This window comes from Chrysemys picta, chromosome 3 (assembly GCF_011386835.1).
Source record: "Chrysemys picta bellii isolate R12L10 chromosome 3, ASM1138683v2, whole genome shotgun sequence".
NCBI classification, from domain to species: Eukaryota; Metazoa; Chordata; order Testudines; family Emydidae; genus Chrysemys; species Chrysemys picta.
This window is the reverse complement of record NC_088793.1, coordinates 8,958,220-8,981,431: the sequence shown is the minus strand read 5'-3', so window position 1 is coordinate 8,981,431 and position 23,212 is coordinate 8,958,220. Positions and strand designations below refer to the sequence as shown.

The 23,212-nt window shown below is 41.6% G+C and overlaps 1 protein-coding gene across 1 annotated transcript in view; it reads left to right on the top strand.

Moving 5' to 3' along the window:
* ELP3 (elongator acetyltransferase complex subunit 3) overlaps nucleotides 1-23,212 on the top strand; it is a 129,900-nt gene that overhangs the window by 65,682 nt on the left and 41,006 nt on the right. The window contains exons 10-11 of the mRNA XM_005308453.5: nucleotides 13,062-13,255; nucleotides 22,497-22,587. Of these exons, the coding sequence (XP_005308510.2) occupies nucleotides 13,062-13,255; nucleotides 22,497-22,587 (285 nt within the window). The remainder of the gene's footprint in view (nucleotides 1-13,061; nucleotides 13,256-22,496; nucleotides 22,588-23,212) is intronic.

The window sequence follows — 23,212 nt, the reverse complement described above, 5'->3', positions numbered from 1 at the left end:
TTACAGCTGAAAGGTTTTTTCCTTTCTTCCATGCACACATCTTCAAAGATAGAACAGAAGGTGTTTAATGACCTGTCTTTCAAAAATAGTTACTGGAGCTTTATTCAAAGACTTAGTAAACTTCAGAAATAGTGATAACTGCAAATTGCAAATAATTGCAGTCATGAACTATGAACAATGTAATGGTTATTTTTGTTAACAAGTCTATTGACAGTAAGGAAGTAGGTATTTTTAGAATCTTTTTTTTTCTGAGGTAAAATGAGCTTATATTTTCTTTATAGATGAAATCTAGATATAGGGCCAGTGTGTGCGCACATTTTTTTTGAGCTGGCCATGTTGTATGCATGTAACCCCCAATGTCTGTATGTAAATCAACTTGCATGTGCTCATTGGGTATCTGCTGCAACTCTGAGAATACTTTAAACAAAAGAAAAGCTATACTCTCCATGGCTACACACATGTGGCACTGGAAATAACTCCGTCTTCCTCTTAAGTAAGGCCCCCTTACCTATTCATATACATTAAGAGAGTAGCTGAATCAGTAGAAGGAATTTATAAACTTGACTTAAGTCTGCTATATGGTGGGTGAAGCGCTGCCCATAGGCATACAAACCAAAACATGATATCCATGTAGAAAGCTGTGCTATTGTCTATGTTAAGGTTTCACGGTTAAAATTAGTCAGGAAATGCAAAAGATTAAGGTACCTTCTGTGGCCCTTGTGTTGAGGTGTACATTTTACTATATAAAGTGTAAATAAATGATTTTATATCGCACTTGATCACATGTAAATGATAAATTGCATGGTTATGTGATAAATTGCATTTATTATGAGTCTTTGATTACCTCACCTGAACTCTGCCCACTAATTCATTATTGCTGGCAATATTTCTAACACTTATAATCTCTGAGCAGCCTCAAATGGTTGCCAAAACCCCCCCACAACCCAGCTGCTATAAAAAATATTATCTTCATTCTCCAAAATGAAGACTTTTCTCAAAAATAACACTAATCTAAGCCTGAGCCTGTCAATCTTCAGACCTAGGTTTGAGGTCTGATATCTCAAAGATAGAAACTGGAGCTTAATACCATTGCAAAGGGGAAAGGGTTGGTTTGCTATTGAGATACTCACTCACTTCTAGCCCTGTAAGGCCTGAGCAGAACAGATACACATTGTGTATAAAACAGCCAATCCACAACATACACTTTTTGTTTTTCTCCTTGTTTTCTGTTTAATAGATTCTAAACTCCTTAGAGCAGGGGTCTTGCCTCCTGTATTCTGTGCAGTACTTGGTATTTTGCCTCACCCAAATTTCCTCACAGTAGTTTTTATGAATCAAGAAGGGCATGGTGGATGCAAAGACCATCTGTACAAGATTCTTGCCACTGCACCAAGAGCTCCAAATAGACAAGTATGAGACTCTTCTCCCACCAAGTCTGAAAGATCACCCTACCATTTAGCAATCCCCAATCAACCATGCACTCCTGTGGGATTGGATAGTTACCATACCTCTATCCAACCAGTGGTTCTCAAGCCCATAGCCACAAGATTAAGCTTTTAATGTACCACTAAATCCCTTCCACCTCCCCTCTGCTGAAGCTAGAATGATGGACCAGTGCCAAGGAAGGGAAATCCAGAGATGGAAGGAACCCTTAAAAAAAGGCCCATATGAATATAGGGAACAATACAATACAAAATAATTTGACAGGTTTATAGGCAATTTGCATTCACTGTAGCTGAATGATAATAAAATTGATGGTCTTGATGTCATGATGGGGTAAGTTGAGTCATGAAATATAAAAAGTTAGGAAATTATTTTTTTATAAGACCGATATGGAAGAGACATGTCACTCACTGCAAGAGCATACAACCTGTAGAGGCTGTCCAAAACCATATACCTGAGATTAGGATTCTCTGCAAGCATGGAGAGGTGTGACCAAGACGGGTCAATCAACAAAAGTGTTGCTGAGTTGCTAGTCAGGCGTTTTTAGGGCAGAAGGAACTGCTTTTAAATAACGGGTATTACAGAACATCTTGGAGGAAGGTAAGCCTGGCAGAACTTACGTACTAATTCATGAGAGTGAGGATCTGCTCTTAGGGGAACAGAATTGTACTATTCTCAGTCTTTGGGGAGAGGAGGTGACTATTCTTGGCAAAAATATAAAAACCAGTGTTATATACCTGGGAAAGCTGGAATAAATGTAAAGACTCATTTGGAGCACACAGAAGATGAAGCAGATGGTCTGTTCTGTGCAGTAAGTGCCATGTGGAGAGGATTGCCCAGTTCTTTGATGGATGACTTGTGTTCTGTGGTTGAAAAGAAATATTAAGTCATGCTGCTGAAGTCTGAGGATCTCTTCCAAAGACTAAATACCTCTAAGTGGCTGGGGAGTAAACTAGAGTTGTTTCCTTTTCATTGTGGAAGGAATAATGTTGTACCTTACCTTCCACAAATTAAGAAACCGCTCAAGGGAATTAAGAAACAACTCGAGGCTTGCCTCTTTGTTAAAAAGCTTTGCTCTGACTCATTAAAATGGTCATTATCCATGTGGCAGCATGATTGAAATATTAAGACAGTGTGAAATATTAAGGTCCATTGGATATCATTGGCGCCTGGGAGCAAGGAATCCCACAATTCTAATTCTTGCTGCCCTTGCTTGCTGAAGACTGCACAGCAAGGCTATATAACCTCTCTGCGCCTAATTCTCCTCTGATGTAAATTAGTTCAGCTCCATTGATGCTGATTCTGGTGTAAACTGGTGGGACTTTGCCCCATCAGGTGTGTGGGCATGTGTAACATGGCAGTAATGCTTCCTTACCTCATAGGGATGTTGTGAGGATTAATTTGCTGGTAGAGCACTTTCGAAAAAGCTATATGTAGTAAATGAAATTAATATTTTTCTGGGGGAAATAAATAACAGAGCTTCCTAGAACAGAAATTGCAGACTCTTCTATAAAACCTTCTATGGACATTAACGTGCAGAACTAATTTATCTGTTTAGCATTCAAATGCTGCAATGATGGCGTTACAGAAATATCTCAGATGTATCGATAATAAAGGATGGGCTCCCATTAACTATAGGGATCTGCCAAAAACGTAAGGTGACTTTTGGACCACAATAATTTGTTTTGCGTTGCGTTGTTTCTGTATGCTCAATATATATCAAGGTCCCAGTGATTAATGTAATGTTGATAGGTTTCTTTCGTATCCTGTTGTGTATGCTCTTCAAATGATCATGTTATGATGTATGAAACTCAGAACAATACAGATACTTTCCTGTTATGTGATGCTGCCCAGTAGTTGGGGCAAAATTAGACAGAGGGTGTGCTGTTCTCCACATGCCTGTATGTACTGGATTTGAAGAAATACATGTGTAGATGGGCTGAAAATAGATTTTTATCATAAGCAGAGAACTTAGCTTTTTGGGGGTAAAATGTTGGATTTTATGTTTTCATGGACCAGTAGTTCCTGTAATTCTAGTTATACACAGTTTGGTGGTAAAGTGTGATAGCTTGATTTGTCAGTAGCTAAGAAGGTTTTTTTAGCATAGTTGTAGCCAGGAAAGTTACTGTATTCAACTGGAAAATGGTCTTTCCTCCCTTGGCTGCACATTGGTTTACAGGTACCCTGTATACTGGGGGAAGCTGAAAGTTGGGCACAGCTGCTTTAGAAATTTTTGTTAACATGATGAAATCTGGAGTTGTTTATATGATGTATAGAAGCTGTAGCAATGAGCTAGTAACCTGATTTGTGTATCTGAAAATTCATACTTGATCTGTTTGCAAGGATGGTGGTGTTAACTTCCATGCTGTGGCCAAATTCCAGCTCTGGTACAACGAACTCTGAAGTTTTATATGGCAGCATTATGTTTGTGTGGTTCTTCGTTTTACTGTGTAGTATTGCTGTGCACTGTTAAACAGCTGCATTTCTGAGGTGCATATGGGATTCCTATATAGTTATAACTTGTTAACTACATTGGGATTCTTTGTAACGAAGACACTAGATATGTATATAAATATAGTTAATGAAGATAAGTATTCTTCAACAGATATTTCTAATCTTTTGATAGATTTTTTGTATGCTAATCCTCCAGTATTTTACATCATGTAGTTGTAAGCTTCAGTGAAAGGAGACCATTCTCTGTGGTGTTTAATTTTAGCACTGTAGCATTTAAAGAAAAGAAGAAAGAAACACTGCAAATATTAAAGATAAAACTAATACCTCCATATCTGGACCACAAACTTTATTTTTAAAGCATAGAGTTATATCATCCCTCTGCAGAATTGGAGAAAGTCATTCAAAGCTGTTGTGGCTTTTGTGTGCAGAATAATTTATAACATTTATTGTTATAAATTATTCTGCCAGAAATGCTGGATTACTGAGTTTTAAGACATTGCTCATCTCAATTTCAGGAGGATATAAGCATAAATCACTGTTTATTATGGGTAATCCATAAAATTGACGTTCTTGAGTATATTGATGCAATCAAATTGAGTGAAAACTCATTTATGATGCACAATTGTTTTAAAATGTATTTGATTTTTGTTAACTTGCATTCCTACTCGAAATAATTCTGTCATTTTAGTAAACCTAGCAAATGGGGAAAATTGCAACATTTATACAATGAGCAATCTCTCCCAGTGGCATTGAGACTAGTCATAGCAGGAAGATTAAAGATGGCTGGTGGTTCTCTGTTTCTGTGGAAAGATGGGATGAATCCCTAGATCTTCCACTCTTCTTTCCCTTCCAATGAGGAGCAGAATTGCAGCTTTCAGATATCATTAAAATGCATCTCTAACTCTAGTGGATCGAAAGCAGTTGCTAAAGTCAAGTCAGAATTGAAATTTGGGTGTGGGGGATGCAAGATCATAATTAGAATTTTTTTTTTTTTAAATACTTGCTAACCTGTGACAGGGGCAGGAAGAAACTTTGGACTAGATCAGTGATACTCAGGCTGAGGCTCAGGAGCTGCAAGTGGTTCTTTAATGTGTCTCCTGTGGCTCTTTGTAACACATGATATTGAAACACTGTCATTTATTAACCAATCAGGATGCTTTTACTATGTTATTGACCAATTGTAGTTGATAAAATAATACTTGGTTAGAATAACCCAAAAATAAATAAATAAATAAACAAACAGCACAGTAAATGAAACAATGAATTCACATACTGTGGCTCTTTTGGGTAATGTTGATTGCCATATTGGCTCCTGAACCACTGAGGTCTGAGTATCACTGGATATACTGAGTACTGGTCTAGAACCAGTTGATCCTTGTATTGCACATATAACCAAATACATAGGTAGCAAACAGATTCTCAGTTTATTAAATATCATAGTGATAAAACCATCAAAAATTAGATGGTTACCTAATTTGGAAGTAAATTTACTTTGATATTCAAGTCCAGTAGTTTACCTTCCCCAACCTCCAACTCCTGTGTTCTTTCCTTTTTAAAAAAAAAAATTGTTTTGGTTCTCATTGGTATTAAACAGACTGCAGTTTTCCATCTAACACCTGTTATATTGGACAGCACTAATGGCAAGTAATATCTAAGCTATTTTGTAAACTAATGCAAAATAATGACTAGTTTATAAAACAACTGATTGGAATCAGACGAAAGGCAGGAGTCTAGCTTCCACTTTGATGCCTCCGCATTGATGGAAAGTGAGTGGCATCTTAATAACTAATTTTGCACCAATCAGACCCTGATTATTCATGCTGGCAGTGAGTTTATGAGGTTGTGGCTGAATGGATGCTATAGATGCCATTAGCTGTAATAACGGGGAACTTCTACAACAAAGGCATGTGCTAATAAAATCAATTACTGTTCTCATAAAATATGTTTAATGGCTAACTTGAATAACCTTGTACACTGAAAGTGTCTACTGATGGGATTTTATTAAGATTCTCTCTTTGTAATTCATAGAGCAGCTGTTCATACAAATAAAACATGTCTATCGGAACCCAGATAAAGCTGCAGGATTTTGAATAGCAGGACTTTCTGGTTATTTGTTATATTGTTTGCAGTGTGAGCATGCTATAGTTACCTCAAATATTCTAATTTACATTACTTTTAGGGGGAGAGGGATAGCTTAGTGGTTTGAGCATTGGCCTGCTAAACCCAGGGTTGTGAGTTCAATCTTGGAGGGGGCCACCTAGGGATCTCGGGCAAAATCAGTACTTGGTCCTGCTAGTGAAGGCAGGGGGCTGGCCTCAAAGACCTTTCAGGGTCCCTTCCACTTCTATGAGATAAGTATATCTCCATATATTACATGGTCAGTTTCCCAGGGCAGGGACTATCTTTTTATTGTTTTGAATGTCACCTAGTATGGTGGGGTCCTGGTTCATAATTAGGACTGTTAGGCACTACAATAATACAGATATTAAATAACTCCTCTTTTTCAAGTATCAGAGGGGTAGCCGTGTTAGTCTGAATCTGTAAAAAGCAACAGAGGGTCCTGTGGCACCTTTGAGACTAACAGAAGTACTGGGAGCATAAGCTTTCGTGGGTAAGAACCTCACTTCTTCAGATGCAAGTAATGGAAATCTCCAGAGGCAGGTATATATCAGTGTGGAGATAACGAGGTTAGTTCAATCAGGGAGGGTGAGGTGCTCTGCTAGCAGTTGAGATGTGAACACCAAGGGAGGAGAAACTGTTTCTGTAGTTGGATAGCCATTCACAGTCTTTGTTTAATCCTGATCTGATGGTGTCAAATTTGCAAATGAACTGGAGCTCAGCAGTTTCTCTTTGGAGTCTGGTCCTGAAGTTTTTTTGCTGTAAGATGGCTACCTTTACATCTGCTATTGTGTGGCCAGGGAGGTTGAAGTGTTCTCCTACAGGATTTTGTATATTGCCATTCCTGATATCTGACTTGTGTCCAATTATCCTCTTGCGTAGTGACTGTCCAGTTTGGCCAATGTACATAGCAGAGGGGCATTGCTGGCATATGATGGCATATATAACATTGGTGGACGTGCAGGTGAATGAGCCGGTGATGTTGTAGCTGATCTGGTTAGGTCCAGTGATGGTGTTGCTGGTGTAGATATGTGGGCAGAGTTGCATCGAGGTTTGTTGCATGGGTTGGTTCCTGAGTTAGAGTTGTTATGGTGCGGTGCGTGGTTGCTGGTGAGAATATGCTTAAGGTTGGCGGGTTGTCTGTGGGCGAGGACTGGCCTGCCTCCCAAGGTCTGTGAAAGTGAGGGATCATTGTCCAGGATGGGTTGTAGATTACTGATGATGCGTTGGAGAGGTTTAAGCTGAGGACTGTAGGTGATGGCCAGTGGAGTTCTGTTGGTTTCTCTTCTGGGCCTGTCTTGTAGCAGGAGGCTTCTGGGTACACGTCTGGCTCTGTTGATTTGTTTCTTTATTTCCTTGTGTGGGTATCGTAGTTTTGAGAATGGTTGGTGAAGATCTTGTAGGTGTTGGTCTCTGTCTGAGGGGTTGGAGCAGATGCGATTGTACCTCAGTGCTTGGCTGTAGACGATGGATCGTGTGGTGTGACCGGGGTGGAAGCTGGAGGCATGAAGGTAGGCGTAGCGGTCGGTGGGTTTTCGGTATAGGGTGGTGTTAATGTGGCCATCGCTTATTTGTACGGTGGTGTCCAGGAAGTGGACCTCCTGTGTAGATTGGTCCAGGCTGAGGTTGATGGTGGGGTGGAAGCTGTTGAAAGCATGGTGGAATTCTTCCAGGGCCTCCTTCCCATGGGTCCAGATGATGAAGATGTCATCAATATAGCGTAGGTAGAGAAGGGGCATGAGTGGACGAGAGCTGAGGAAGCGTTGTTCCAGGTCAGCCATAAAAATGTTGGCATATTGTGGGGCCATGCGTGTAGCCTCCTGCTACAAGACAGGCCCAGAAGAGAAACCAGCAGAACTCCACTGGCCATCACCTACAGTCCTCAGCTTAAACCTCTCCAACGCATCATCAGTAATCAACAACCCATCCTGGACAATGATCCCTCACTTTCACAGACCTTGGGAGGCAGGCCAGTCCTCGCCCACAGACAACCCGCCAACCTTAAGCATATTCTCACCAGCAACCACGCACCGCACCATAACAACTCTAACTCAGGAACCAACCCATGCAACAAACCTCGATGCAACTCTGCCCACATATCTACACCAGCAACACCATCACTGGACCTAACCAGATCAGCTACAACATCACCGGCTCATTCACCTGCACGTCCACCAATGTTATATATGCCATCATATGCCAGCAATGCCCCTCTGCTATGTACATTGGCCAAACTGGACAGTCACTACGCAAGAGGATAAATGGACACAAGTCAGATATCAGGAATGGCAATATACAAAATCCTGTAGGAGAACACTTCAACCTCCCTGGCCACACAATAGCAGATGTAAAGGTAGCCATCTTACAGCAAAAAAACTTCAGGACCAGACTCCAAAGAGAAACTGCTGAGCTCCAGTTCATTTGCAAATTTGACACCATCAGATCAGGATTAAATAAAGACTGTGAATGGCTATCCAACTACAGAAACAGTTTCTCCTCCCTTGGTGTTCACACCTCAACTGCTAGCAGAGCACCTCACCCTCCCTGATTGAACTAACCTCGTTATCTCCACACTGATATATACCTGCCTCTGGAGATTTCCATTACTTGCATCTGAAGAAGTGAGGTTCTTACCCACGAAAGCTTATGCTCCCAGTACTTCTGTTAGTCTCAAAGGTGCCACAGGACCCTCTGTTCCTCTTTTTCAGATGCTCATAACTTTCTGAAAAAAATCCGTTTAGTCTGAAGAGTCCCATGTTGTCAACCCAAAGATAACTAAAAAGAGCTGACCTGATTCAGCTGAGATGTTTTAAAATAAGTTAAACCAGTATGAAAACATAATGCCCCCCTCCCAAATGCTCTGATTTAAAATTTGGCTCTAGCATCAACCTTTGAGTTTTGAAAGAAGTGTCAACCTGTGTTTTTGTAGTCTTTAGCAAGAGAAAAACTACATCTCAAAGCTGAAGAAAATTGATTTAGTAGCTTTAAAGTTATGTTTCCATTTGGAATATATATGCACGTGAGAGCATTTTTCTGCATCCTAAAGTGATTTTAGAACATTGGGTGTCAGCTGGACTCCTCTAGCTTTGTCACCTTTAATTGCTTAAATTTGTAACCGCTGAGGCACTTATGAGTAGTTTAGTGCTTAAGGTTCTGATCCAATGCCTATTTAAATCAGTGGAATGACTCCCATTGACTCTAATGGGCATTGCTTAAGGCTCCATGGAGCCTTAATGTTGCTCTGCCCTTAAATGAGGTGCTATCTCATAGTAAGGTGCCTTGATCACATCAGCTTTTAAAGGCATCATTTCAGCTCTAATTAAAAAGCTAAGGTTTCTACCACCACTTTGACATGGCCCCATTGCAGGTCTTGTATATTTCATGTTAGATTTGGTCAAAAATTTTCACTTGAAAACACTTTTCATTTAAAATGTCTTTTAAAAACTAAATATTTTGTTCAAAATGTTGGTTTTTGATGGAAAAAATTCTCTTTCTTGTCCTTTTTCCTTTTTTCCATTTTCCTGCTGGAAAGGTCGGGTTGGAAAGGGAGAAAAAGGAGGGGATTTTTTGTTTGTTTGTTATCGAAATAACAAAAAAAGTGAGGAAAATTTTGAAAAATAATTTTTTAAAAAAGTATGCAAAAACATTACCATTTTTCGACCAGATGCCTTCTCTGGTGTATGTGTTAAGTAACATAAATGGGAAGTAGGTGACTGTTAGTTAAATCTAGGCTATAAAAATATGAGAGATGCAAGATAGTGAAGCTAGTGCTATGTTAGAAACCATAACTTTTGACCTTGCCTTTGAATGCTTGATTTCTAAACCTTAATGGTGCATTAATGTATTTGCATTTAATTTATAATATAAATCAATGACCTTCTAAGTATTCTGACAGGGAAATCACACTTTCTTTTGACATTCGTTCAAACATTGCTGTGAATACTAATGTTGAACCTTATTAGTGGAAAGAATTTTTTTTCTGCAGTAGCACCAAAAACAGAGTGATTGATTTGTTATTTGTATTTTCTGTATTTCATTGTAGAAGTTTTCAGTGCTTCCTTACTGCAATATCTCACTTTTATTTTTGTGCTGCTTGGTCATATTACTCCAGCCTCTTCAGATTTAAGTCTATGAATTTCCAGACAAAGCATCATGATGTCTTTATTTTTCTCTTCAGAGCACCGTGATCTAGTGCTAGAGTGTTACTCATTCCTCCATTCATAACTGCTTTCTTTTACACGTGGAGTGCCTTTGAGCTCCCACAAGAGGGTGGAAATCTGTCATTGAAGCCTGACTCTGAGTGTCTGACCTGCTGAATTCTATTCTTGGCCCAGCCACTGATTCGTATGTGGCATTGGGTGAGACATTTGGTCTTTCTGTGCCTCAGGTTGCCTGTTCCAAAAATGTGTCCAGTGTTGTTTACCTGACTCACTGGGATGTTTTGTGGCTCTGTTTGTAAAATGCTTTGAGATTATGAAAATTGCTACCATGTATATGTATGCAAAGTATTATTACTTTCACTTTTGATGACACGGCTGAGATGACATCCTAACATCATTTAATTTTGACATGTGAAATACTTTGGGGGCCATAACGAAAAGTTGGTTCATGAAAACTTTGGGATAAAAGGGTTTCTGCTGAACTGGAACTTGACTGAATCCTTCTTTTGGTAAAAGACTCTTTCACTTCAGAAGGCCTCAACAGAAAAGATTTTAAAAACAAAACAAAACAAAACCTTCCCAAGAACTGTGACTTGTCATAGACCAGGGATCGGCAACCTTTGGCACGCAGCTCGCCAGGGTAAGCACCCCGGTGGGCCGGGCCGGTTTGTTTACCTGCCGCGTCCGCAGGTTCGGCCAATCGCAGCTCCCACTGGCCGCGGTTCACCACTGCAGGCCATTGGGGGCTGTGGGAAGCGGCGCGAGCCGAGGGATGTGCGGGCCGCCGCTTCCAGCAAACCCCATTGGCCTGGAGCGGCGAACCGCAGCCAGTGGGAGCTGCGATTGGCCGAACCTGCGGACGCGGCAGGTAAACAAACCGGCCCGGCCCACCAGGGTGCTTACCCTGGCGAGCCACATGCCAAAGGTTGCCGATCCCTGTCCTAGACTAAGGTTCCAGGACTGAATATGGCTGGATATTCAACTGGTGGCCATCATTGGTGATCTTACCGCACCACGAAAGCTTTTGCTGAGCACGTTGTTTGGTGAAAGATGAGATCCATTTCAATGTAGGCTTAAACAGTTTCTTATAGCCTTTATTTTGCATGTTTTAAGACAATGCTGTTATCACCTATGAATTACGCATAATGCAAAACCAGTTAAGATAAGAAAGGTAATTAATCAAGTTACCTGTCCTCGTGACAGGGTGACTCTTTTCAAATCATTGGGCTCTGCTATGTTCTTCCCCTGTGTCTTCTCCGCTCTTCTATTGTCAATCATCTGTATTTTATCCCTTGTTCCGTAACTTTGCACAGACTCAGTTTACTAAGTTACCTCATCTGTGTACCTGTCTAATTAGAACATTCTCATTCATAAATCACAATAACTAACCTAAACTAATACATTTTTGTTTATTTTGTTAAAACTTCCTTGTATCTGTCTACTTCTGTGCTGTAAACCCCACTGGGGGTGTATCCAGTACTTATCTTACTTGTCTGTTTTTGTGGCCTTGGATTTTTACTTGTTCGTTTATCGGGTGGGGGCACCATGACTCTCTGCTTCACCCCTCTATTTACACAGACCAAAGATTTTACAAATAAGACACACAAACCAGTTTTAATGATTTACACAACCCTGAAACTGTTTCAGTTCAGTTCTTAAATGCTGCATCAGTAGACACATTTAAAAAGCAAAAATTCCATTATTATATATATTATTTTGTTATAATATCATATATAATATTAATCTGTGTGTGTGTGTGTGTGTGTGTGTATATATATATATATATCTTTGACTAATACAGTTCATTACACAGTTTTCTCACAATATTGTCTCTGGCCATGTAGCGGTATTCCTTGGTAAACATGCTTCAGAATTCATTGGTCTTCCATCCTAGTGAGGATGGTAAATTAGATAGTAGATGATATTGTTTTTTAGGAACTGGAATGGGACTGATATGATCTGAATTCTGTTCCCAGCTCAGCCACAGACTACTTGTGTGACCATGTGCAAGTCACTTATTATATGCTGTGTCTCAGTTCATCAGTAAAATTGGGATAACGTTTTCCTGCTTCATAAATGGTGGTGTCAGATTAAAATCCATTAATGATTGTCAGATACTACAGTGATGAGAGTATCTTAGATAGACAAATGTGAGATAATTGACTCAGTGCTTCTAATCAATCTTTTAGCTTTTGACTAATGACCTTAGTTGTGGTCACTGGAATTTTATTTGTAGTAAAACAGTATTTCATAACTTTTCTGCACACTATACATGCCTAATGGCTTCCAGTGACCATAGAAGTTTGGAGGGTTTCACTTTGGAGCTGTTTACTGGAATTTAGACATGGATAAGTGAGTAGTAGGTGCTGTTTGTTCCACCTTCCCAGTATTGCTCAGCGTATAGGTGACGTGCGGTTTCAGTTGTTTTTATATTACTATTCAGTTGATGTATCCTGGATACATTAAGTAATCTCTGAATGTTGTTCACAGAGAGTGAAGATATGCCCATTCCTTAATATTGCTCTGATTCTGGGCAAATATCTGTTACAATGAATAATACAGCTCAGATATCTATTGACTTCATATTGAAGTCTGGTGAAATCTGTATCCTCTCCTTGTGTGAATTTTTCTGCAGCGATCTTATTCTTTTATAAAAAAGTATAATCCTCTACATTTAAGAATAAATCTTTAGACTGATTAAAAATATTGGAAACGGAATGTAAGACCGCCTTTTTAAATTGAACATACATTCTCATAATTGTGCTTTAAGCATCTATCCTTCTGATGCAGCTTGAATTTTTTTTAAAAAGAGATAGCTTCTGGTTTGAAAGCCCCAGGAAACTAGTGCTTTGGTTTCTGATTTGCATTTGTGTTCTGTGTTTACAGGAGTTTTTTGAGAACCCTTCTTTTCGCCCCGATGGCATGAAACTCTACCCAACTCTGGTGATCCGTGGTACTGGCCTGTATGAGCTCTGGAAGTCTGGAAGATACAAGAGTTATTCTCCAAGCACTTTAGTGGATTTGGTGGCTAGAATTCTGGCTCTTGTACCACCATGGACACGAGTGTACCGTGTTCAGAGGTAATTTTTTCTTGGTGGGCTTTACTGGTTGTTTTTTGTCTCTGCTGTAAAAAGAGTTGCTTTGATTGTAATAAGATCTTAACTATAATATTTATTTTTGTCCTTCTCAATCATTATTGCACTAATGTTTATTAAAATTGCTGCCAGTCAATGGGTTAAACTGAATAATGTGAGCACCAGAGTTGCCTCTTGAACTCATCTACGTATTGCCAGTATTCCCAAAACCTCCCAAAATAGCTTCAGGCAAGGATGTGGAACAAATAACATTGATGGATGATCTCCTCTTGGCTGTGACTAAGGCCTATATAGCCAAACTCTTATTAATGGGTCTGTGCAGCAGGTGATACTTTCAACTCTGGGATCCTGCTGTCACTCCTCAGGGATGTCATAGGGTTTAACAAAATTACACTGAGGCCTGGTCTACATTACAGAGTTAGGTTGAAAGAAGCCACCTTAAGTCGACCTGTCAATGTATGTGTATACTACCGGGTCCTTTACGTCGACCTAAGTCACCTCTAATGTCTACTTCTGTAATCCACCTCTGTGAGAGGCACAGCATTTAATTCGATTTTCATAGGTTGACTGCGAGGTAGTGTAGACACAGCACTGTGTAATTCGACTTAATTGGCCTCCAGGTGGTGTCCCACATTGCTCATCTGAGACCGCTCTGGAGATCATTCTCAACTCTGCTGCACTGCAGCAAGGTACCCAGGAAACAGACCCTCCCCTGCTAAAGCTCTGGGAATTTTTGATTTCCCATTTACTGTTTGATCAGCATTAGGTTTGTGTCAGCTTGAGCACAGCTGATCATGGAGACTACATGCCCCAACCTGGTTTGCACAAGAGGTGGTGGATCTCATCGCTGTGTGGTGAGAAGTCTGTGCAGGCAGAGCTCCGATCCAGCAGAAGAAATGCTGACATCTATGCAAAGATCGCTTGTGGAATGGGGGAGAAGGGCTACATGAGGGACATACAGCAGTGCCATGTGAAAATAAAAGAACTTTGCCACGTGTACCAGGAGGCAAACAGTCGTTCTGGTGCTGAACCCCACACGTGCCGGTTCTACAACGAGCTGCATGCGATTCTTGGGGGTGACCCTACCTGTACCCCCTCCAGTGCCCTTTTAAATGACCAAAAAGGCACATTCAACCACCATTCTGCACTTGCTGAGCATATAGTTGAACCATTCCTTACTGCTGTCCAGACTGCAGGTGTTTGGCTTCATGAGCCATGGGAGCAAGGCATAGGTTGCATCCCCCAGGATAACTATAAGCATCTCAATGTCATCAATGTTCATTTTGTGGTCTGGAAAGAAAGTCCTGGATTGCAGCTTTTTGAACAGACCCAAGTTCCTGATGCGCACGTCATGAACCTTTCCCGACCATCCTACACTGATGATGTTGAAACACCCCCTGTGATCCACCAGCACTTGCAACACCATTTAAAAATATCCCTTTTGGTTTATGTACTCTTCGGCAAATGAGGGGATCAGATATGTGTTGCTGTGAACGCTTATTTTTTATTTCTTTGCAATGTCTTATTTACCACATCAGAGTTCCAAAGGTGGCAAAGTTTCCACACTGGGTTTTGCTATAGACTAGGGGTGGCTAAATTTACTGGCCCTCCAAGCCACATATGACAATCTTCAGAAGTTTGAGTGGCAGGGTGCGCTTGTCAGTCTCAGGACTTCAGCCCTATGGGGAGGGGGATCTCGGAGCTTCAGCCCCATGGGAGGTACCTGCCGGCCCTGGGACTTAAGCTCCCGCAGGATGCATGGCTTCAGCCCCCACAGGGCACGCCTGCCAGAGTTTAGGGCTTCAGCCTCCACAGGGCGTACCTGCTGGGGCTCGGGCTTCAGCCCCATGGGGAGGGGGGTCTCGGGGCTTCAGCCTTGTGGGAGGTACTTGCTGGGTCTTGGGGCTTCAAGCCCCCACAAGGTGTGTGGCTTCAGCCCCCGCAGGGCACTTCTGCCGGGACTCAGGGCTTCAGCTTCAGCCCCCAAGGGGAAGGGATCTTAGGGCTTCGGCAGGAGCAGTGCTTCAGCCCTGAGTCCTGGCAGGTGCCTCCCGCAGGGCTGAAGCCCTGAGACTTCCCTCCCCACTGTGCAGAAGCCAGAGAAGATGCATGGGAGGAGCATGTGGGGTCATGTCTCCTCTTCCCCGCCCGCCCCCCCCATTTTTGCCAAAGTTTTCTGGCCCCGCTTGGTTAAATGGTTCCGCCAGGCCCCTCCCTGCACAGTAGCTGCTGGAGCCACTAAGCTGGGAGCTGTGGCTCTCGGGAGAGGCAGCGGCAAACAGCTGGGAGCTGCAGGGATAGCCACTGCTTTGGCTGCTGCCCCTCCCTGGGGAGCTAATGCAGCGGCCTCTCCCTGCAGTTCCTAGCATTTGCCGCTGCCTCTCCACGTGGAGCTAACACCTGGGAGCTGCAGAGATGGGCCACTGAAGGGGGGGGGGGGGGAGGTGACTCAAACTGTTGGAGGTAGTGAACCTTTAAATTGTGCCCCTTCCCCCCATTCTCAGCAGGCATCTGTCATCTCTGGGAGAAGCCCGTAGCTCCCCCACCCCGCTGCAGGGCAGAAGCCCCGAGCTCTTACCCCCCTCTCCCCTAGTCTGATAAGCAGAGAATGGAGGATATGGGGGGCTCCGCAAGCTGCACTTTTAACTGTAAAAGAGCAACATGCAGTTCACGAGCCACGTTTTGGCCACTCCTGCTATAGCCCTAGTGCTAGAAGATGTCAGTTGGTTTTATTTGTGTTCCTGTTGAGAAGTACAAAACAGCCTGGTCCTTTGGAGCTGTTCCATAATTGGAAGAAATAGGCACTCAGTCAGATTATTGCCTTAGCTCTAACATGCCCAGATGAAAATCCTGTTCTCCTCTACTGTGTCCTTTAGGCTCAATGTGAAGTGCTCATTACCTCTAATTGAAGCTGTTTGAAGTCTGTTATCTTAGTTCTATGATGCCTTATTTACTCTAAGAAATCAGATGAATAAATTAACTGGCTAGCTAATTGCTTTTGCCTTGTTTTTGGTGTGAGAGAAAGTCAGAGGTGAGGAATTTTTCGGAGCCCTTTCTGCTTTATAAAAAGTTCTAATGTATTGCAAACAAAATAAGGGAGGAAAATAATATTCTCAAGGCTTCTGGTGCAACACCCTAATACTGGTAAAAGTGTTACCAAATTTATTTAAAGTGTGTTTGGCATTGGAATGGAATGAGAGCCTTGGAGCCTGAAGTCCTAACTCTACAGAAGAGGCGTAGCATGGGCAGCAGCAGGGCAAGCTTTCCCTTGTCCTCTTTTTTGCCAATGTACTTCTACTCTTCCTTGCAGTGATCACTTGTCAGATTGAGTCTCCATGGCTCATTCAGACCTGGGTGTCTGTGCTGAGACTGCCAAAAATGGTGACTGTTAATGGTGGCTTTTGTGACACACATTCTTAAGGAACTGGACTGATACCTGTGAATAAATTTCACATAGGTCACCAGACAGCTGTCAGATGGTACTGACTTCTAATCACTATTGACCTAAAGTGGATTAAACTAATAACATTACCAACTCCCTGAATCGTCCGGTCCTTTCTAGGTTTGTGTGTGTGAGATCCTGTTCTTTAACATGCTGTTCTGTACTTCATTGTGTTTGCTGAATAATTATATAGGGGAGGAAAGAGGTTTAAAAGCTCATTAAGGAGCTTGTTTAAACCAGGTTTTTAGATCAAACTGTTCTACATTGTACAGTTTAATACTCTATTTATAGTTCACTTTTTATTTTTTGTCTCCTGTTTCTCTAAAATAAATGCTGAAAGTTAGCAGGGTTTGGTAATGCACATGGCTAGCAGGCAAGGTCTGTGCTGAGATGATTGAGAAGGCCACAAAGCATCCACCCCCTCCTCCCTTCCTACAAGCTGTTCTACCTGAAAGAGGTCAGCTGCAGTGAAAGGTGCCAGCTACTGCAATCTCTCTGGTATAAATGAGTCATTTGTCTTTAGTGGCCCCAGCTCATTCCTCATTTTGTGCAGTTGGTCCCCACTCAGTAGGGTTGCCAGTCTTGGTTGGACATATTCCTGGAGGTGTCATCACATGACATAAACTTTAATTAAATATTAAATTTTTTGGCATCCCTACTACTCAGCCCAGACCCAGCAGCAGGGAACATGAAGTGAAGTGATTCAGATTGCATTCCCTGGGAGATGGACCTGTCTCCTCTCTCCATCCAGCTCCTGGGGTCCCACAGGAGATCATAAAGTGGCTGCTGTTTTCCTTAAGGAGACAGGTGGGATACATGCCTGTAGACTGTTGTTTTAATCTCCTTGGTAATGTGCTGGCCCCCTTCTCTCAGGAGTTTGGTGTAGGAATTAGTGAAGGATATTGCCCACAATCAGTTTTCAAAGGGGTAGCCCAAAGTCCTAAAACCTCTCATAAGAGATCTATCTAGAATCCTCTAAAGAGGAGAAATATCTAAAGTTTAAGATTTGAGCCCGGTACCTCAGACTCAACTAAGCTTCCCAGAATTATGACTGAATAGGGGGTCTAACTTCACAGGTACTTACGGTTTTAGAAAATGAAACACCCAAGCAAGCAAACAAACCCAATGCTCTACAAAGTTGAAGAGCTGTGTAATTGTTCCTCACCTGGTTTATGAAGGTGTCATTAAGGTGGAGAGGGAATTCCCTATCCTGGCCTACTTGTACCTGAAGACTAAAAGGTCATAATTAATCTGCCTAAGGTGAAGCCTGCCACAGCCTCCTCAGTAAAGACCATGGTCATACCACCTGAGGGAGTATTGAGAGTATTGAGGGAAGTGTTGAGAGTCTCTGGGTTAGGCTTAAAGGGGCAAAAAACAAGGGAGATGTCATGCTAGGAGTCTACTACAGGCCACCTAACCAGGGGGAAGAGGTGGATGAGGCTTTTTTCAAGCAACTAACAAAATCATCCAAAGCCCAAGAATTGGTGGTGATGGGGGACTTCAACTATCCGGATATATGTTGGGAAAATAACACAGCGGGGCACAGACTATCCAACAAATTCTTGGACTGCATTGGAGACAACTTTTTATTTCAGAAGGTTGAAAAAGCTACTAGGGGGGAAGCTGTTCTAGACTTGATTTTAACAAATAGGGAGGAACTCGTTGAGAATGTGAAAGTAGAAGGCAGCCTGGGTGAAAGTGATCATGAAATCATAGAGTTTGCAATTCTAACGAAGGGTAGAAGGGAGAACAGCAAAATAGAGACAATGGATTTCAGGAAGGCAGATTTTGGGAAGCTCAGAGAGCTGATAGGTAAGGTCCCATGGGAATCAAGACTGAGGGGAAAAACAACTGAGGAGAGTTGGCAGTTTTTCAAAGGGACACTATTAAGGGCCCAAAAGCAAGCTATTCCGCTGGTTAGGAAAGATAGAAAATGTGGCAAAAGACCACCTTGGCTTAACCATGAGATCTTGCACGATCTAAAAAATAAAAAGGAGTCATATAAAAAATGGAAACTAGGACAGATTACAAAGGAGGAATATAGGCAAACAACACAGGAATGCAGGGGCAAGATTAGAAAGGCAAAGGCCCAAAATGAGCTCAAACTAGCTACGGGAATAAAAGGAAACAAGAAGACTTTTTATCAATACATTAGAAGCAAGAGGAAGACCAAAGACAGGGTAGGCCCACTGCTTAGTGAAGAGGGAGAAACAGTAACAGGAAACTTGGAAATGGCAGAGATGCTTAATGACTTCTTTGTTTCGGTCTTCACCGAGAAGTCTGAAGCAATGCCTAACATAGTGAATGCTAATGGGAAGGGGGTAGGTTTAGCGGATAAAATAAAAAAAGAACAAGTTAAAAATCACTTAGAAAAGTTAGATGCCTGCAAGTCACCCGGGCCTGATGAAATGCATCCTAGAATACTCAAGGAGCTAATAGAGGAGGTATCTGAGCCTCTAGCTATTATCTTTGGAAAGTCATGGGAGACGGGAGAGATTCCAGAAGACTGGAAAAGGGCAAATATAGTGCCCATCTATAAAAAGGGAAATAAAAACAACCCAGGTAACTACAGACCAGTTAGTTTAACTTCTGTGCCAGGGAAGATAATGGAGCAAGTAATTAAGGAAATCATCTGCAAACACTTGGAAGGTGGTAAGGTGATAGGGAACAGCCAGCATGGATTTGTGAAGAACAAATCATGTCAAACCAATCTGATAGCTTTCTTTGATAGAATAACGAGCCTTGTGGATAAGGGTGAAGCGGTGGATGTGGTATACCTAGACTTTAGTAAGGCATTTAATACGGTCTCGCATGATATTCTTATCGATAAACTAGGCAAATACAAATTAGATGGGGCTACTATAAGGTGGGTGCATAACTGGCTGGATAACCGTACTCAGAGAGTTGTTATTAATGGTTCCCAATCCTGCTGGAAAGGCATAACAAGTGGGGTACCGCAGGGGTCTGTTTTGGGACCGGCTCTGTTCAATATCTTCATCAACGACTTAGATATTGGCATAGAAAGTACGCTTATTAAGTTTGCGGATGATACCAAACTGGGAGGGATTGCAACTACTTTGGAGGACAGGGTCATAATTCAAAATGATCTGGACAAATTGGAGAAATGGTCTGAGTTAAACAGGATGAAGTTTAACAAAGACAAATGCAAAGTGCTCCACTTAGGAAGGAAAAATCAATTTCACACATACAGAATGGGAAAAGACTGTCTAGGAAGGAGTACGGCAGAAAGGGATCTAGGGGTTATAGTGGACCACAAGCTAAATATGAGTCAACAGTGTGATGCTGTTGCAAAAAAAGCAAACATGATTCTGGGATGCATTAACAGGTGTGTGGTGAGCAAGACACGAGAAGTCATTCTTCCGCTCTACTCTGCTCTGGTTAGGCCTCAGCTGGAGTATTGTGTCCAGTTCTGGGCGCCGCATTTTAAAAAAGATGTGGAGAAATTGGAAAGGGTCCAAAGAAGAGCAACAAGAATGATTAAAGGTCTTGAGAACATGACCTATGAAGGAAGGCTGAAAGAACTGGGTTTGTTTAGTTTGGAGAAGAGAAGACTGAGAGGGGACATGATAGCAGTTTACAGGTATCTAAAAGGGTGTCATGAGGAGGAGGGAGAGAACTTGTTCACCTTAGCCTCTAAGGATAGAACCAGAAACAATGGGTTTAAACTGCAGCAAGGGAGGTCTAGGTTGGACATTAGGAAAAAGTTCCTAACTGTCAGGGTGGTTAAACACTGGAATAAATTGCCTAGGGAGGTTGTGGAATCTCCGTCTCTGGAGATATTTAAGAGTAGGTTAGATAAATGTCTATCAGGGATGGTCTAGACAGTATTTGGTCCTGCCATGCGGGCAGGGGACTGGACTCGATGACCTCTCGAGGTCCCTTCCAGTCCTATAATCTATGATTCTATGATTCTATTCTTGTCAAATCCACAGTCAGAAAAATAAGATCATAGAGAATTGTAGGACTGGAAGGGACCTTGAGAAGTCTTCTAGTCAAGTTCCCTGCACTCATGGCAGGGCTAAGTATTATCTAGACCATCCCTGATAGGTGTTTGTCTAACCTGCTCTTAAAAATCTCCAGTTACAGAGATTCCACAACATCCCCAGGCAACTTATTCCAGTGCTTAACTGTTCTGAGAGGAAGTTTTTCCTAATATCCAACCTAAACTGCCCTTGCTGCAAGTGAAGCCCGTTGCTTCTTGTCCTGTCCTCAGAGGTTAACTAGAACAATTTTTCTCCCTCCTCCTTGTAAACAACCTTTTCTGTACTTGAAAACTGTTATGTCCCCCCTCAGTCTTCTCTTCTACAGACTAAATACCATTTTGCAAGGTATTCATCATCAAACTGAACTTGGATGCAGCAGCCTCAGCTTTGAGAGTATTGGCTGCAGTCTCTTATCGTACAGGTCTAGAGATACTCAATTGGGAGGCTGTTGTTAGCATGCGCACTCCCCCACACACCCATTCTCAGTTTTCCTAGCAATTTTTTTCAGGACTAATTCTTCACCTGGCTGATATGCTGTATATTCAAAACTTCCAAAGACATGTCCCATGGCAACTGCAGCTCCTGCCAAAAAATTGGAAAAGCAGGTTGATCTCTTTCAAAATACTCTGCTGGTAATCTTTTCTGGGAGCATAGACAGAAAATAGTCATTGAGGCTTTAGAAAAGGGAATAAGTCCCTTCCCTCATTCTAGTGAGAGCAACTTCAAACTGTCTTATCTCAGCAGGTTTTTCCTCTGAAGTGCTGCTCCTCCAGGTTCAAGTTAAAGATTACACATTAGGAGGCGGCCATTGCTGCCTCGAGAGTTGGAAGACCAAAGCTGATATTCTCTTGAAAACTATGCAACTCCAAAAGTTTCTTTTGATTTTTTTTTTGAGGTTCCGAAGTCTAGATAGATTCCTCCCCTTTATGAGGAATGCTTCAGGGTGGGCCCTGGTCTGGAGTGACCCACCTCAGAAATAATTACTGAAGGATATTCAATAGAACTCGCTGTCCCAGGGACAAGCTTATCCTTTCCCCAAAGTAAATTAAATTAAATCAACATTATCAATGGGCGCTTCATAGCATCAGAATAGTTCATCTTCTACACACTGGATGGATAGAACCAGTTCCATAGAGAGTCAGATATTTTGTTAAGGGCACAAGATTCTTTGTGGCAACAAGTTCGTGAGGAAATCAATATTTCAAGTAGAAATACTGAAACCTATCATTACAGCATTATCTTCTGTGGTAGAAAGACCTCAATATTTATGCAAAAATGGTATTCATAATTATTTTAATGTACTCTTATGATGTTAGATTATTACAAACTTGTTTGCACCTTTACTGAATCTTAGGATGTAGTTACAATTGTTATATCCAGGATTCTTGGAGACTATACCAATGCTTGCTGCGAAGACTCTCTGACATGGAGGGTCCTAGAATGAAAATTCACACGTAAAACAGAATTTTTCCCTTTTCCAGTTCTTGAGTATGATGAATATGAGAATAAAAACATATAAATAGCCTATTTCCCAGCATGTAAAAAGTCCTTTCCTGCTGTAAAAACCAATCACGTAGCTCTTTCCTCCCCACTACCTCCAGTTGTTAATTGGCTTGGCCATGCGCTAGTTCAGCCAAAGCTACTGGGCTTTGAAACAAGAATTAATTCAGATAAGTCCTTTGTTACGTAGGAGGTAAGATTAGATGATGGCAGTGGCTCATCTGGCCTTATGTTTTATGAACATGGTCATATAAAGTTTTTGTTTTTCCCCTTTGTATAGGGATATCCCAATGCCGCTAGTCAGCTCAGGAGTGGAGCATGGTAACCTGAGAGAACTTGCCTTGGCCAGGATGAAGGATCTAGGGACAGAGGTAAAAGATCAGCAACCTTATTCCCAGGAGGAGCTCCCTGCTGGCTACACTGCGTGCCTGATTATTGTGTTTGTGAACAGGAGGAGAAAAATGTCAAAATGAGAGGAACGTGAACTATAGGAGCCAGATTTGCTGCTCAACTAAAGATGACCTGCAAAGGAAAATATTGGGGTTTTGTCCTTTTTGTTTGTTCATTTTCTGATAGGTAAAGGAATACCTCAAAGATTTTTTCAAAACAGCTGATGTTTTGCTTGATTTCTACATTAAAAATTTAGATTTTTCCCTGCAAGATACAGGATGACCAGAGAACTAGGAGGTGTGTGACATCTTGGCTACTAAGGACATTTCTAAAGCGAGAGAGGGAAGTTTTTTATGCAGACTTTTGACAGCTTTTTAAAAAAATTATTCAACTCAAACACCTAACAGTTAGTTAGAAGAAAAGCTCTTTGCTAAGGATTTAGCGTCTTTATCCTCCTTAGTAGGGTTGAGAAACCTTCCACGGAACACTTCCAGCAAAAACAGATATGATGATGAATCTTAATATTCAGCCTATTTCTAAGAATTAAAAAAAAAGTAGGTGGGGGAAAAATCTCCTTTATACATAACAAAGCAAAAGAAGGGGCTC